This window comes from Apteryx mantelli, chromosome 1 (genome assembly GCF_036417845.1).
Source record: "Apteryx mantelli isolate bAptMan1 chromosome 1, bAptMan1.hap1, whole genome shotgun sequence".
Taxonomy (NCBI): domain Eukaryota; kingdom Metazoa; phylum Chordata; class Aves; order Apterygiformes; family Apterygidae; genus Apteryx; species Apteryx mantelli.
In genome coordinates, this window is record NC_089978.1 from 195,116,087 (window position 1) to 195,133,644 (window position 17,558).

General features: G+C 40.0%; 1 protein-coding gene across 2 annotated transcripts in view; it reads left to right on the forward strand.

Moving 5' to 3' along the window:
* The window catches only part of CFTR (CF transmembrane conductance regulator), a 96,672-nt gene extending 84,000 nt beyond the window's left edge, over positions 1-12,672 (forward strand). Inside the window, exons 24-27 of one of the 2 annotated variants that reach the window (XM_067315135.1) lie at positions 4,086-4,175; positions 7,118-7,290; positions 9,769-9,874; positions 11,448-12,672. In XM_067315135.1, the coding sequence (XP_067171236.1) occupies positions 4,086-4,175; positions 7,118-7,290; positions 9,769-9,874; positions 11,448-11,654 (576 nt within the window). In that variant the 3' untranslated portion in view covers positions 11,655-12,672. The remainder of the gene's footprint in view (positions 1-4,085; positions 4,176-7,117; positions 7,291-9,768; positions 9,875-11,447) is intronic. The other variant, XM_067315127.1, reaches the window with a different exon arrangement.
* The last annotated feature ends 4,886 nt before the right edge of the window (positions 12,673-17,558 follow it).

Genomic DNA, 17,558 nt, shown 5'->3' on the forward strand with positions numbered 1-17,558 from the left:
AATTTCCTATTAAAATAAATGAGGAGGAAACTGAGACCTGTAAGGTGTTGCAGTGGCATTACTGCACTGTCAGGATAAAGGAAGGGGGTGACTTTAGATGTTTTCTTGAGTATATCAAGCATGGTAGTGTTATTCTACTGTAGACATTTAATCATCCTGACAGATCTCACAACATTTTCTACATGTAAATGCTCCATATAGATTTAAAAAGCAAGCTTAGCATAGAGAATAAGATAAATATAGCTTGTGGGAATGCCAGCTAACAAAAAAAATTAAAAAGTGAAATTTCTCAACTTCTATCTTTGTAGTTTTAATTTTTCAGTAGCCATCTCATTTTGTTCATTATGTCTATCTATCTGTCTGTCTATCTATAGCTAGCATGATTTCACTGTCTCTCATTTTCTTCAGGACTGTTTACTTTCAGAGGTCACAGGAATGTCTGTTATGCAGCATTCCAAGGCGCTGCTGTAAAATGCAGCCTGCTGGAAAGCTCAGCTCCTCAGAGAGTGCACAGAGAGGGTCTTGCAGAGGCTGAATTCCTGCAGGAGATCAAGACGAGTCAGCATCACCGTACCTGGGACCATCTGCATGCCCCCAGACATATGCAGAGCACCTGTGGAGATCAGTAAAAACTCCACATGCTCATTTAGGGCAGTATCTAGTTTCCTGCATAATGGATTCATGGTTGCCAGGAACATAGCACTTGTACTTCCCACTATCCTTGAAAGATAGTGTTTTTTGCATCTTCAGGATAACTTGAACCTTACAGAACTGGTCCCAAAAGACTTGCAAAAAGTCTTCATTGCTCCCATGTTCTTATTCTTGACAGTAAGTAATTTTAATATCAATGTAGTCACTAAAGGACACTCATTAAAACAGAACCTTTAACTCTGCAGCTAATAATAAAGCATTCAGATGGTTATTCAATTTTCTTTCCTGTTGATATGTTGCTATAACATCTATGAAGAGGAGAAGGCAACACAGAGGTCATAATACTGTTAATCTGACTTCACTTTGTGTGTAGCTGGTGTCATAGTTCTGCTGATGTTGCATTTTCTCTCCAGCCCTGGGGCCTATGTGAACAAGGAAGGGTTTGCAGAAAGAGCAGAGCAAGCCAGCCTGCCTCATAGGTCTGTTTGAGGAACTGCAGGGGTTGTCTTTAAATGCAACAGCGACTGCTCCCAGCCAGGATCTTCTCACTCCTTAGCAGCCTCTTGTAAACTGGCCCTTCACTCTTCTGTCTGCATGTGCTTAGGTCCATCGGGGTCTAGGTGCCTCCTCATATCACTTCAATCACTTCCAGAGCTTATCTCCAGACATGCTGGGCGCATTCAACATTGTAACCGATATGTAGAGGGTCTAGCCACTGAAGGGAATTAGTGCCCTTGAGAGGGGTTGATTTACAATATTTGGGGTGAGCAGAACATAATCATGACAGAATTTATAGTTCTGAGTGTTTTGCTCATATACATTTGTAGTTGGATGCCAGGTCTGAGAAACTACTTGCTTATATGATCCCCTCCAATACCCATCCTGGGCAAATTTGAGCAAGTGACCAAGAAGGAAATGGTTCCATGTTTACTGCCAGTCTCTGCAGCTGTCCAGCTCCTCTTCCACCTTGTTCCTTACTTCTACTTCTTCCATATTTATAAGCAACACATAAATCCATGGACTTCACTTCAATTTTTTTTCATTCTAAACTTATAGCACTTACAGAAATTTCTGCTTTTTCCTGTTTCTTTGTAAGTGGGCTCTGAACTGCCTGTGTGACTAAAATGATTTTTACTCTAGTAAGGCCTATGCATTTTCTAAAGAGCTGGAGGAGGTGTTCAAATGGGTAGAGAAGCAGCAGAAGTCAGGACAATGAAGTATTTACCTTATTAAAAAAGTGTACTTTTGGGAATGCCCTGCTTTTAGTGCTCTACTTCTTGAAAGCACAATTATTAGGAATAACAGCAGTTTCTGAAGAATGTAGTTCCCTTTATTTCTCTTCCTGCTGCACTGCATCAGGAATGTTATTCAACCCTATCTTCTTTAAAACTGGTTTGTTCAGTTAACTGTTCTTTACCACTGAGAAATTAAAATACCTATTCCATTAGTTAAATGTATGTTGCACAAAGTGTGAACAAAACCAGGTCTGACACTTTCCACAGTAGTATTATTTTTACCACACCCACTACTTGTAAGAATCTAATCCTGTTGCAAATACGTTGTCACACTCATTTAAACTAACCAAAGTAAGGCATGGGAATGTGTTATACTTCACTGAAGCATTTGTTATTGTTAATAATAATGATTATAAAGGAAAGAATCTGCTCACTTTTTTCGCTAGTATCTACTAAAAGTACTAAAAGCACTCCTGCCTGTGTATGCTGCTGCCTCCACTGCAGCTTACTTGGTCTGTTGCTTGTAGTGCAGTGAAGGTATCTCATTTAAGTGACTCTAGAGACTGTGCAGTAGAATATTGCATTTGTTTTTCTCCTCTGACCTCTTGAATGAGGTATTTCCTTCTCTCTTAGACCAAAGGAGGTATTGGCAATGGTTTACATCTCTTAATTAGGTGAATTAATTAAATATAATGTATTTTAATCTGCCACATTTAAACTTATAACTAATCATAATTATGTAAATGTGCATATAAATTGCTTTGAAATCTGATGAAAGAATGCCAAGTTCCTAGGTTATGTCAGATGGAAGTTGTGTAGACTGGCCAAACTATGGGAAAGTATTATTAAGTATATTCTCTCAACTCTTTCTGCTAGTACAGCTAGTCCCTTGCTGTTTTCAATAACATTTGAGTACTGAGACTTCAGTTTAATTTCTGCAAGAAATTGAGTGGCTGTAAATCACCGTGATTTCAACCTGTCTTTTCTCTAAACAAATACATTCTTTAGGAAGACAAAAGAGACAAAAGAGAATAAAATAATTGTCTCAGATATTTCCTCGCAACTTTATTTGTTCTGTATGTACAAGGAAAGAACGTGCAAATGGTAATATTTCTCAATAAGGTACTTACATTCTTTGAGAGCAAGTTCTCCCTGCTATAATCAGCAGGTGTACTTAGCAGCATGGAAGACAACATATTAGTTTCTTCTCATAAAAAATGTTGTGCAATCTCAGTGTCACTTCAAGAACCTCATTTTCACCAGAATCTGACACACCCACCCCCTGTAAAAAGAGATTAAACAAATATTTAAATTTGTCTGAGTCACTGCTTTGCAGGCTACAAAATGTGTTTCTAATAGATGTTCCTTTAAATCTGTCTTGCCTAAATGGGTGGAAAAAGCAAAAATCAATGGCAAATTTTAGTGGGAGAAGGGTGCACTCTCCATGTTGAGAAATGTGCATCCTTTTCATCTTCTTTGGCGGAAAGAAGGCACATGATGTAGCAGGGAAAGAGCCCAGACTGTGGCATCAGCCAGGGAAGCCTCTTATGTGAATGAATTGCTGCTGCTACACTCATGAATCAGTTCATGCTATGTCACATCTCAGTGACATGAAATAGAGAGAACGTCTTTTGAGGTAGGGTTGGAAAATGGTGAAACATAAAGTAACAAAATGATGCTCATGTATATTTTACTACAGCAAATAATTAGAAAAAAAATTCATCAGTTAAAAAAAATTTACGATAGTGTCCCTGAATACGGACAAATATTCAGAAGTTCTTTTTACCACAGAACACAATTGTGGGAACACAAATTTTGGGTTAGTGATCATTTTTCATTTGAATGTGTTTCATTTAGTAAAGATTCAAAAATAATTTTTTTAAAGGATCACTGCAAAATTGAAATGCAGAAAATCTTTCTGTTCTGCAAACTGCTGAAATGGGATTTTTGATGTTTTTCAGGTAAGTTTGACTGAATTTTTAGTGAGAAAATTGCCAAAAGCTGAACATGTTTTTTTTTTAAATCACTTTTTTTGGAACAATGTTTTCCAAAGTTTTTTTGAATCTGCATTAAGCTCTGTCTGGTATTGCAGAGGGGTATTCTTTTTCCTGTATGCTTTACAATTTGCAGTGTCTTACAAAATGTTTAATGTGTATCAGTCCATCTATCTATATCTGTTTGTTGTTTTTTTTCTCATAGAAAGTGTTCATATTTTCTGGGTCTTTTCGGAAGAACTTGGATCCTTATGGGCAATGGAATGATGAAGAAATATGGAAAGTTGCAGAGGAGGTAAAATTGTTCAATGATGTTATTTGTATTCCTCTAGTCAAGTACTTACAGCAGAGCACAGTGTAGGTCAAACGGTTGTCTTATGTTAAATTTATACAGAGCCTTAGAAATAAAATGCTGAGAAAGGATAATGCTATGCTATAAACCACATTTCCTTATTACCTAATAAAAAGTTGCCTTTGTCAAAGTTAGAAAAGAACATTGATAAACTTTCATACAGCACAGTTTGAGTTTTTCATGCAGTCATTTAGCAAAGGCGAGGTTTTATATTTGGCTCTGCTGGATGACTCTGAAAAAAAGAAGTGGAGGAAGTTGATACAGAAAAAAAGTCCTGTAATCTTTTGTCATTCTAATGCTTTGTCAAATATATGAAATCATTGTAAGGCATTTTTCAAAAGACGACTAGTAAACATTTTGGATGCCAGAAAAAAATGAAAAATGTGTCTGGCCTGTCCTAGAAAGAAGACTGATGTTATTGCAATAGGAAATATTCATATTCAGTTTAGAAAAATCTTTCATCAAAGTATTTTACAGCTATTGTAATTTTCAGGCCAAGCTAGAGCCAGCTGAGAAGGAGCTCTCTGACACTGCATTCAGGCTTACATACAATTAGCGTCACAGGCAGATGCCTCTTTGATGGAGTAATAAGCATCATGGCATATTAAATCTTATAAACCTGAAGGGGTCTTTTTGTTCTAATTTTATGTTGGGGTTTTAGCAACATTTTGTTTCAAATTCCCCAAAATTTGGGGTCAGATTTTTACAGTCTGTTTTGATGTGAGATAAAATCCATGCATTATGGTTGTAAGATGCCACCTATTGGCTCTGGTAGTGTTTAAGATTAAATAGGTGTAAACAAAATCCAAAGAAAAGGCAAAGAGATTTAAGGGAAGTAAAGTGCTATAGCCTAGAAAGCAGATGTCTCTTTCCAAAATACGGATGACCTAATTAATACAGACTCAACAGTGAATTTGTGCCATTTTCCTTGTTCATAGCAAGTCTCAAGTATCATAAAATGCTTATAAAGTACAGGACTTACTGTTTCACATCCAGGAGGTTAAGTCTGTCTCTGCCCTCTCTCTGGGTCTTGTACAATCTCTTCCCTGTGCTTGGAAAAGACACTCTCTGTGAGTAATTTACTGTAAAATAAAAGCACTATGGCATTTTTGGTTAAATGACATGATAGAAGCTTTTCAGCAGGTTCTGGCAGAGACAACAGAGTGCTCAGTGCTATGCTGCTTTGACTTGCAGAGACTGGGGAAAAAACTGAATGTGGGTTAGCCTTCTCTTTCTTGAAAAAAGACAAGTTTTATTTCTCATTTTGCTGGACTGTTTTCCCTCAGGGTGTGAATCAAGCCTGGGATGTTAAAGATCTAAGCCTTATTTATAACAGTGGAGAAAAATATGTTGAAGTGTTTATTATTAAGGAGTTTGGTAAATCTCTTAGAAAACTGCAATGCATAGTTGTTCATTTAATAAGAGAGTGCAAAACAAATAGGAAAGAAAAAGAACTGTAATACTTTATAGTAGGAGTGATTTGATTGTTTACAAAGTTAATGCGCTTGAAATCTGGCTCATTAGAGACAATGAGACAGTGTAACTTTGGGAGCCCCGCACAGAAAGAAAGTTGATTTTCACCTTACCCTGATCCACATTAGCTGCTGAGGGTTTAGAGGATACTGCTGAGAGCAGCATCACTTTTTAACTTTCCTTGCAGTCAGCTGCAGAGAGCAAGGTGTGAACAAATGTCAGACATTCCACTTTTGTGGTACCCCAATATTTCAGCACCTGAATGTCAGATTTGTGCCAGCTTTTGAAGATAAATTTTACTCCTACACTCAGCCATGTGGGCCCTAGAGGTACACAGATAGACCATGCATAGTTTTAAGAAGAAAGCACCTTTTCCAGCTATTATTTGCAAAATTTTACTAAAGGGCACAAGGTAAGTTTAAAAGAGGAGTAAGGAACAAAACAGTGACCTTAATTTGCTTATAAATAAAAGCCTGAACTCTTCAGAAATGCAAAACCTGTACCTAGACACCACAGTTTAATGTGGTTTCCATGTAAAAAGGAAACACAAGGAGGCATTCAAAATTTTTTGCCCTGGGATGAAAATGAAATGCAGATAACATGTAGTAATTCAAAAATCCAAGGAGGGCTCTTCATAAACCATTGGGATCGTATTGCTTTTTATAATGTATTTTGGAGCAATGCAAATTGCATTCACTTCCCAATGAGAGCAAAAGGAGCACTGCAAGAAACAATCAGAAAACCTCTCATGTGCTGGATTCCAGTTTCTGGAATTGAGTGAAGCAGATTCCTCTCACAGGCACCTCTGGAAGTGCTTCATCGTCAGTGCTAGAGAGAAGCCTGTGATGCCATTAGTGTGAACAAAGTGCACAGAACATTTGAGGCAGCAAAAAGAGCAGATGAAAATGGTCTTGGAGCCATAGAGACAACTGCTGCGGTGACGTGGGTTCTCTGTTGCTGTAATGTAGCATGTGAATTTTGGTTCTTTTTACCCTCCTCGTAACCAAAGAGGCCTGGTTTCCTTTCAGAACCTCCTTCCTTCATGTTACCAATGATGCACATCACTGCTGGATAAAAAGTTTCAAATATATTGCTTTCTTTAGACTGCTAACTCAGAATGTTTTGGTCTAAATGCCAAACTCATTGTCAGTGACAAACAAATGAAGTATTAACTCTTAACTTCCCCACATAAATGCCAGTCTGTTGTATTATTCAAATATTTCAGTGCTTTTCACATCATCCAGCTACTGGCTTGTATTAAATTTATAGGAGAGATTCTCATTTTTGTCAGTTTATATTTTCTATTCGTTGTCAGAAACAAAAGGCAAGGAAGTTGAAGGCAATGGTTGTCATACCTACAGTCAGAAGTAACTGTATCTCACAGATTTTCTTTTGCTTTTTCTTTCCTGCAGGTTGGGCTGAAGTCTGTAATTGAGCAATTTCCAGGCCAGCTTGATTTCGTTCTTGTGGATGGAGGTTGTGTCCTCAGTCATGGGCACAAACAACTGATGTGCCTTGCCCGATCAGTTCTCAGTAAAGCTAAAATTTTGCTGCTTGATGAACCAAGTGCTCACCTGGACCCTGTGTATGTTTCCTTCATTCATTTGTTCTATCCTTCTATATGAAATAAGAAAATCAGTACGGCAGCACCACCTAAAGAGACTTTTTGTCATTTGTCTGGTCCTTCATTTAGCCTGATTTCAGCATCAGGAACAGACCTTGATAAAAGGGCATGCATAAAACGTACCTCCTCAGGGCATGCTTAGCGAGAAGTAGGGTATTGGAGCCTGTTTCCGGAAGAGTAGCAATTCCTTACTGAGCTATGAGCAATAACCTATCTGCGCTGGCTCAGCTCCTCTGGCAGGAGTATGTGAGAGGAACAGAGCGACGTGGAGAGAAACAGAGAGATGCAGAGAGACATAGAGAGATGCACAGACAGGTGCTGTTACCCGGTCTAGCCATGCGGAGTTGTTCCAGGGAAAAGATTGAACAGGTAGTAGTTAGCCTCTTGTGTTCATATACAGCCAGCTTCAAGGCCTGGGTAGTCCGCTGGGTCCTGTTTCTCTGTGTGGGTGTATGCTCTGTGTCACAAGTCAGCTTGTCATAAACAAAATACTAACAGAGAACCAAACCTTAGTGCTGCATACAAGTCTATAGGGTTTCACACGGGGGGGTATTCTTTGATCTCTGCTGAGTGCCTGTTATAACACATTATTCCTTACTATTACATTACCATTAAAATGTAACATAATGGCTGTTACCCCAGGATGATGGGCACTGTATAAACATGAAGCAGAGAGGGCAGAGAGACTCTATCCCCCAAAGCTTATGTTCAGACCAAGATGATCATAGCAAGTGAATTCAACAGTCATTGCAAAAGGGTGCAAGGAAGTGATATTGCAATAGCAAAAAGGGCCTTTATAAGTGAGCTGTAAATAGACTCACTTCATGTGATTGAAACTTTTGCACAACCAAAATGTAACTACAGTGCTTGACTGTTTGCTGAGTCAGATAGAAGGGATTTAAAAAGAAAGCCTTTGTGAATTCATTCAGTTTATATCACCTATATATACATACATGTGTATATATACACATATATATATGCACACACACAGAGTGCAAATGGATACGATCTCTTGCTAGGTTGAAATAAAAATAGTCTCAACCAACTGGCAATAGCAGCTGCATTTGAGAGGTGGAAGAAACACCTGAGACAAGCCATTTTACTTCTGTGGAGATGAAAAAACTGAAGATTAGAGAGATGGAATCTCACAGAAAGATTTGTATTTTAATCTCTCCCTTGCTTGAAGAAAAATGAAATGAAAACTGCAGACTACTTTCTAGACATTTCTTGATTCTTATGGCTTGCTAAATAAATGATCAGAGCCCTAAATAAGTCAGAAGTGATACTGTCAGATAGTGATAAGTCAGATAATGATCTATCTGCTAGAACTACAGTGGTAAAACAGAGTCTTCAAGGGTATCTGTGACCATAACTGTTTAATAACTTGGATTACCTAGACAGTCACAATTTGTGTAGATAGCATTGCTGAACATGTATTCTGGAAATGGAAAATTACAAAGAGATTTGCTGGGTTTTTACCACTGAGCCTGTGGTCACAATCATAAAGGGAACAAAAAAAGTTTAAAGAATCTTGAAGGCAAATACATTGAAAGGGAACAACCTGTTACCAAAGGTCTTTACAGTTCATTTTGCTAACAAAAGCCTGAAGTGGATGGGCTACTGTGAGTGCCTGGTATGTAATTTTCTTGCTGAGAAAAAAATACTGTGGCAAGGATTAAGCACAGGAAGGACCAGTTAAGAAGACAGTATGTTTGCCTCTAGTTGGCTTTTAGGGCATTTTGTTTAGGTTATTGTATTCCAATTCTGATTTTCCACTATGCCAAATATGTCCTGAGCTCTTGTATTTATTGGATGTGGGGAAAATGGCAGCATATTTCCAAAGACGACCAGACCCTTCTCATTAGTTTAAATCATGATGAAATAGAGTTTACTAAATGCTACTAATTCACAGATCCACACTTAGACAAATAGTTCTTGTATCAGTGATATCAATCACAGCGTTACTCATCTAAACGTTTTACTGTGAAACCTGCACTATTTATTTAGTTTCCTCAAGGATCCAACTCTTGGAGCAATGGAATTATATGAGATTCTCAACAGAGAGCAACTCACATCTGAGGTCTAACTCTTCTATTTGGCAGTATCTGAGCTGTCTTATCTCTAGCTGAAAAGCAAGAATGTAAATTATGTCAAAAGAACAACCATGTTGTGTAGCATATTTATTAAAAGAGATGTATTTTAGTAATTCTGCATGGAGGATCAGATAAGGTTAGTTACAGCCTTAGTTTTATAGGTGATATGTACCTTCACAGCAGAAACTGCAGCGTGATGAGACACTGCAGAACCATATTATGTGTGGGTATGCATGCATGTGAGCTTCACAACATGCAGCTAGGGTATTAAATACCATAATTAACTTTATGAGCTCTACTAGCATGTACATTGCAGTGGAAATGCCAAGAATTATTTGCCTTTCAGAACTTCCCAGGTGATTAGGAAAACGCTGAAGCATGCATTTGCAGACTGCACAGTAATACTCTCAGAACACAGGCTAGAAGCAATGCTGGAGTGTCAGCGATTTTTGGTGAGTGTTCCTTGTAATCTAATGTAATGGTATTTCACTACAGTTGATGAACACGCAAACACAGCACGTACCCTCCCAAAGGCTGGGTTAATGAAGTCCACTGCTCCTAGATCACAACGGGGGTGATTCATTCAGCTGAGCAGCCCGGTCACCTGTACTCCCATGACTGCACAAGAGCAACAGGCTCTGATGTGCTCTTTCAATGCGAGCTGTCATAGACATCTACCTTCAGATGCACTGAATCACATTCTGGAAGAGCCAGAGTTGCTCTTTTAACCAGAAGGACAGTTTAGATGACTAGATTAGCTAACTCCTGACACAGGTGCCTTATTTTGCTGATTGACTCAAGAACTCCAGAAAATCCCAGCATATCACAATATTTACTACTGCTCGGGCAGAAGCGTTGGTACTTGTTCTTGATTGACAGGAGGATACATGGGGAAGAGGAGATCCCTGAGGAAATAGTTGATGGGCAGAAGCTTTGATCTATTTTATAATGCTGCTTGCATATTCTCTTCTAGTTTAATCAAAGTGACAAGGCACTGAGGGCTTGGGGTATTTCTTTTGTGATATAAGAATTATTAATAAAGGAAAACTGCAAAGTCATGTAGTTGTTCTTAAAAATGAGGTTTCTTCCTATGTATTTTCTTCACTTTTCGTTAGAGAGGAGTTTCATTTTATTAGCGTAATGTTTTCTTCCATGTATATCTTTTGTGTGCGTTTGTGCAATAGGAGGAATACAGTCTGAAGCTGAAGTGGGCTAGATAATAAGCAAGTTATACATCCTTTTGACTGTCTTAGTCCTGTAAGGGCAATGAATTCCAGCCTTTGCCTACATGCCAGATCCTGCACCATTTATGACTGTTGGCAGAGCAGGAACACAGCATATGCAAGCAGGAGGATTTCCACCCTCCAGCCAGCAGAAGCAGAGCTGCTAAAAGCTCTCTCCTGTCAGACCTGAGCCCCCACCTGAGATTAGCTGGCATTGCAATGCCACCTAAGGAATATGATTTTTCACCTATTTCCTTCCTGACAGGGGGAGTCTGGCACAGCTCTATAGGGCAAACGGGTCATCTCCTTCAAACAGAGGAGAGCCAGCTCTTCCCGGTTTGGCAAGAAAGAAGTAAAGAAGGCCTGGCACCTTGCTGGCAGCCTTTCTGTCTGTTCCTGTTATATATCCCTACTTTAATAATCCTGTAGTTAACACTTTCTTATCCTGCCCTAAGATAGTTGCTATATTATTAAGGCAGTCTTAGCAATGCCAGGGAAATACTACCTACCTGGAGACTTCGACCAAACTATTTGAGAGTTAAAAAACAAGTCACAAAGAAAAAAAACAACAAACCCAACTGCATTTTGTAACTTGAGCAATAGGCACCTTCTCCACATGTTGATATTTTGACATCTGCTGCTCTGGGTGTATTTAGAAATTTCTAACTGTAAAATGTGCTTTTCCCATTATAAGACTTTGAAGATCTCTGTGCTGTCTCTTTCCTACTCTGTTAGCTGAGTTTATTAGTTGAATTCTGTCAGCATTACCTTTACCCATCTAATGGAGTGAATGTTTGTTTAGGTAATCGAGGACAATAAAGTGAGGCAGTATGAATCGATTCAGAAGCTGTTGAATGAAAAGAGTTCCTTCAGGCAAGCTATCAGCCATGCTGATCGCCTTAAGCTATTCCCGATACACCGCAGAAACTCCAGCAAACGCAAACCTAGACCCAAAATCACTGCCTTGCAGGAGGAGACGGAGGAAGAAGTGCAGGAAACAAGACTGTGAGACATGGACTTTCTTTTTCGGAGTGAATTGTCAGCAGTGCCCCTTGACGATGTGACCAGCACTTCTGAACTTGCTGGAGCCATGCACAAATTTAACCTTGCAGAAGGTATTCACTGCAGCTCACAACACATGCGTCTGGGAATTACTTCCCTTCCATGGTTACTTATGTGGAAGTTATTATGTATCTTTGAAGATTTACCACTTTTAATGGTAAAACCAGGCTTCCTTTTAAAAGCTGCTCTAATTTGGTACAAACTAGATGGCAAGCAGAAGTAGTAACCTGCTTAGCCCAACATGATCATTTCAGGTAACTTTTGGTAAGGTGCTTGCTGGGGTGAGAGGTCCAGACAGTGGGAGAAATGTTAGAAAAATAATCAAACTGGGTGGAAGATACTAAAATCAAAATGTAAAATGCTTCTTTAGTTTCACTTCCTGCAAACAGATTAAGGGAAAACATCAGCCACACGCACAGAATACTTCCTCCTATTTATTTTTGATGGAGCAACTATAATTTCAACTCTAGCAGAAAAGGCCAAATGCCCTTTCATAATAGCATGCTGCTCCATGTGTGCAGGTGATGATGAAGGAGAAAGGATATTGGCTTGCAAGCCAGCCAGTGTCTGTCATGTCTCCACAGTTAAGGGAGAAATGGAATTTCCTCTTAGAGCTGGGGAGACCCTGCACACGTTCACAGCAAGAGGAGTGCAGGCGAACATCAGCATTTAGTAAAAGATAGGGCTCCTAGCAGTGGAACTGTAATATTCTGCATATTTAGGTCTGGCACCTTTACATGCTTTTTACTCTGGCCTGAAAAAAAGAAAGGAAGAAACCTCTCCGATGTAGACTTTAATAATGAAATCAATTTTATACTCTTCTGTTTTGCAGTTTTATGATGAAACTGAACTTTCTCTAGGATATTTTATTTATTTTAATATTGTTGCAAATATTCATGAAGAAAATTATGTATTTTAAGAGTGATTATGTACTATGAAGAAAAATATATTTGTACAAAAAGTTTTATATTTGGATTGTAATTTTTTTTGCTATTAGTCTTTGATGTCACATTATAAATACAGCTGGCATAAACAAGGGTAGCCCCAGAGTTAGGCCAGGTATTGTCCAATGGTGTCTTTGTGCACTAAATATTCCAGTGATGCAGACCTCTTTGATTTTTCTTTAAATAAAAAAATAAAAATAAAACCGCCTATGTGACACATAACAATACGTGCGGGTTGGAGACACAGCAGAGTTATTCTGCTACTTCTACTTAAGTGATTACTGCCTAGCAAAACGTGTACCTGATCTTTTTTTAATCCTGTTTCTTACGGACGCGGTCACTGGAAGGCCGCGGCGGGCAGCGCCGGGCCCTGCGCGGGCGCCAGGGGGCGCTGCGGGGGGGGGGGGAGCCGCCGGCCCTGCCCGGCTCTGCCCGGCCCGGCCGCCCCGCGCTGCGCCCCGCCGCCCCGCGCTGCCCGCCCTGCGGCTGCAAGCCCGTGGCTCACTCAGCGGCTCTTTCATGCCCAGGCTGTACAAATTCAGCAGCAGCCCTAAAAAGCCTTTTCAGGGACCTGCGAGCAGCTGGTTAGCACCGCTGCCCCAGTGCTTTGCATTTAGAGGTTGTAAGTCAGCTGTCTCACTCACCCTCAGCCCTGAAACTGCACGTGCAAATCTTGAAAATAAACTCTTTTAGGTATAACATAGCAATTAATTATGCACCTAGCCCCCTGCTAGCATCTAGCCTTTGCTAATAGGCTAGGTATCTTCATTAAGAGATGCCTCCTGCTTACAGGGAGGCCTGGGTCCCCTCGCGTCTCAATTCTGCCACTTCCTCTCTCTGCCCCAGGGCTCTGCTTGACACTGTAACAACCAGAAGCCAACTGCATATTAGAGGAGCATCACTGTCATATCCCAGCCTTCCCCCACCCCTGAGCTCTTCACTTCACATCAAGTATCCCTTTCCTCACAGAGACAGCCCTGAGTTTGTACAGCTGAGGACAACGGGGAGGCAGGCACTGCTGGAGCAATGGCAGGCACTGCTGGAGCAATCGCAGGCGAGCCATAGCGTGGCGGAGCCCAGGGAGGAATTCCCAAGTAGCACGCTTACTTTTCAGGATGCTGCGCAGAGGAGCAGACATACCCTGCTGGAGAGTTTATTAGCTAAATAAACAAAAGGATAGGGAATGAGCAGAAGAAAACCACAGTGTCATCAAAATCAGCGTGCACTTCAAAGCATGCCCGAATAGTGGCATTAATTTTTGTTTGTCATTTTTAAATAGTTAGTGATAGGGGAGGTGATAGGTTGGACTGAGAAAACAAAGGGACGTTTTAAGAAAGGAAAAGATAAAGAACAACAGGTGCCTGAAGTAGGGGGGATATAGCAGGAGTTGGGAGCTGCTGATACAGCCAGTCACTCAGGGACAACCCTTAAACTGAGTGAAGGGAAAAAAAAAAAATCAACCAACTGCCTCCCCCCCACTAGCACTCAGTGCCCAGCACTCCCATCTGAGCAGCTTTAGACCACTGCTCTTCTACAAGCTTCTAGTTCCTGGCTATTGTTTTTTCCCAAAGACCCTAGGCAAGATGCTGAATTTCTTCTTTCTTTGAAAAGACAGGAGGAGGATGTCCTATTTTTTTCAATCCAAAAATACTGCTTAAACTACTTTGAGCTCAGACGGGAGCAGTAGGTACCTCAGTACCAGCCTCCATAATGAGGAGGAGGAAACCATCTGCTTCCCAGCAAAGGTCAAGAAGAGCACGCTACGTTCGCGAGTAATCATTCTTGTACTTGTTATCAGCCGGGCAACAGCTCCCAGGGCTATTTGCTTGAAGCTAAGTTGGGAAGTTGCACACACTGTTCTGGTGGAAAATGGAGCACAGGAGCAAAAAAAAAAAAAAACACAAAGCCCAAGTATATTGGAAGAAAAGAACAAACAGCAATGACCTTCATAAACACAGGCTGAGCATTATTTAAAGAGGATTTTTTTTAAAATGTGCTAGACATACATTTGATAAAGCAATCAGATGAAAAAAAGAACAAGCCCCTCACAAACGTTCTTATTAAAAACATATACCTGTACTGCTTTAAGGGGAGAGGGAGGGAGATATGTAGCCGAAGAAAAGAGCACGTCCACTCCAAGTCTAGTACTACATGTGAAGATTTACTTTTACAGCCTACTGGGAAGAAGCCAAAAAAGATTAGAAGAGTGAAATTATCTTGCACAGGATCTGCAGCTCTCCTTAAGTGCACAGGGGAAAGGAAAGGGGGCCCAAACTGCTGATACAGCACTAAGAACCTCTTGGGACAGAAACAGCCAAGCAGGATTAGCCTAAACAAAGTTGAGCTGTACACGTTTGTCAATCTTTGTAAAACTTAATATATAAGATAACTAGACAATGAAGCTTGATAATCATCATTAGCAAGCAATTAATGCAAACACTGCAGGAATTATTATCTAACTGGGCTCAAACAAGTCTGCTATTCCAAAAACTAATTTTGCTTTCACAGTTGCTTAACTGGTGTCTTAATCAGCTTTAGCATTTTATTCATGAAAGATCTTTTTCCAGAGTCTTTCTGTAAGTTCCACCTCTCCTGTTTCCCCGAGGTGCAGCCTGTTACCCCATGTCAGAGCTGCCAAACGGGAGCGTGCACGCCACGTTTCCACCCTCCCTCCCTGGGTCCTCATCTTCATTTCTGCCCTGCTACAGGAACGGGTTTAGTTATTCTGTTTAAATGTAACAGTTCTTGGAAAAGGTACCTTTTAAAACATTTCCTCACATTAGGATTAATTCTGAATTAGCATTTATTTTTAGAGGTCAATTCAGAACTATAATTTGTTTCATTTTAATTACCATTTTATTTACTCTTTGCTTTCTGTATCTAAAAAGCATTCTGGTAGCACTTCTTTCCCTTACCTGGTATGGATCTGGTATTTTAGCTCTACCATTACTTGGCTATGATTTAATACTAATTGTTCAGCATCAAAAAAGCAATTTATAACTCTGTGTACAATGGTCTAGTGAAGGACTATTAAATGCTGCCTAAAATTCTTGAAAATTAAGCAACATGCAAGACAACACAGTAATACATTTCCTATATTTTTTTCCTCATGTTTTCCAAGAACAATTTCCCATTCTTAGGAAAAACAGTACTACCACTAATTTTATTTACCAGGATTTACTTTAATCTCAAAATGTAACCCTTGTAAATTCAGCCTGAGATTTAAGATGTGTCTAACATTCTTGCCCGTTATTTCCTCTTCTTTCTCAACAGGTTCCTTTTTGTCCTTGTGACCAAAGCTTTAATTAATGAATGGGTTTGCTAAGTTTCCTTTCCCAAAAGCTTTTTAACATCTTGTATAAAAATGAATGCCAATATGTCTCTGACGTATTCAGGGGCCTACAATCACCACTTCCGTCTCCGATTAGCCTGCGAGCTTGGCGCAACACTTACCTCCACAGCTGGGAAGGAACATGCCGGAAACGAGACCTGTCAGTTATGGTGCTTTGTTTTCTCCTAAGCAGGGACTGACCCTGTGCAGAATTAGATATCTGAGAAATGGGACCATATCCCAATTCATTTTTGAGCTAATATTCATCAAACTGTGGTCAGACTAACACTGAGACTGGGAAAGTATTTCCTCTATTCTGGATTTCCTTCCATCCCTCTAAAAACTTGGCATTTAAAAGTCCTTTTCTCTGGTATCTTAACTGTATGCAAAAACAAACTGCCACCTTTGCTGAGTCTGCCTTTGCTATAGCCCAGCACAAACCCACCCTGTTCGGTCTTGATAGTCACTTTGACTTCAAGTTTCTGAATAACAGCCTACTTTATAATTCTAATGTCTCTTAAATATGCTCTGAACATCTTCCCCTTCTACATCACTGCAGCCAGAGTTAGCACGAAGCGAGGGGCCATTCACCCTTTCACCACATTGGCTCCATTCTCAAGTATCTTCTACCTGCAGGGGAGAGCACGCAGCTATTCTCTTCCTCCAGTTTTACTGGAAAGCTGGAGGCCTTTGATTTATTTTGTAAATCACTTGAGCTGTATTATGGAAAGAGACAAGCTTCTGAGAGAAATTCTGGTCCCTCGATTTTTCTCTTTATGACGAATGTTGCTGTCTTTGTTGAATGATGGAGCAGGTTTCTTTTCACGCTTTTTTGTTTTGGAGCTCATGCTCAACAAGTAAATAACTGATGCAAATACCTGATAATATTATCTGATGGTCTTGGATATTCTTTTAAGGAACATATACCGGATTCCTTACCAGGAAATAACCTTGAAGACATGCTGAATTTTTTTATTTCCAGAGCTGACTTCAAGTGGAGAGCTGAAAAATTTATGACTTACCAAGGTACTGGTATTTAAGAATGATCTTCTTTCACGTTCCCCTAGTTGAAGCAGCTGAGCCATATGTGAGGAGTCTGCTGGCACAGTCGGACTAAAGGACAGGGACGAAAGGACGAAAGGATGAAAATTTTGGTGGCAGAGTGGGCCGTGGAATGGGTGCAAACTCAGCAGCTTCCCCTATGATTTCCAAGATACTCCACCTACAGGGTGTATCTCTTTATCTAAACTTACCCCTCTAAGATATGGAAGGGGTAACAGATGGGAGAGGAGTGTCTTGTGGAGAACTGTGGTTCACCACAGATAGCACGTTTCTTAAAACCTCTATCCCTGAAACACAAGAAGGAATGAAGAAAATGGATTTTGCCCTTTACTACCCCAAAATGAGAGTAGTTAATATTGCAACGAGTGATGTATGAGGAGTGCTGTTTACAGTGTCACAGGAGGAGATGGTAGATTTAGCCAAGCTTTCAATTCATGAACAGAGCCTTGCCCTGCTTCTGCACAGTCTGTCACTATCAAAACAATACAGCAACGGAGAGGCCAGTATGTTCACA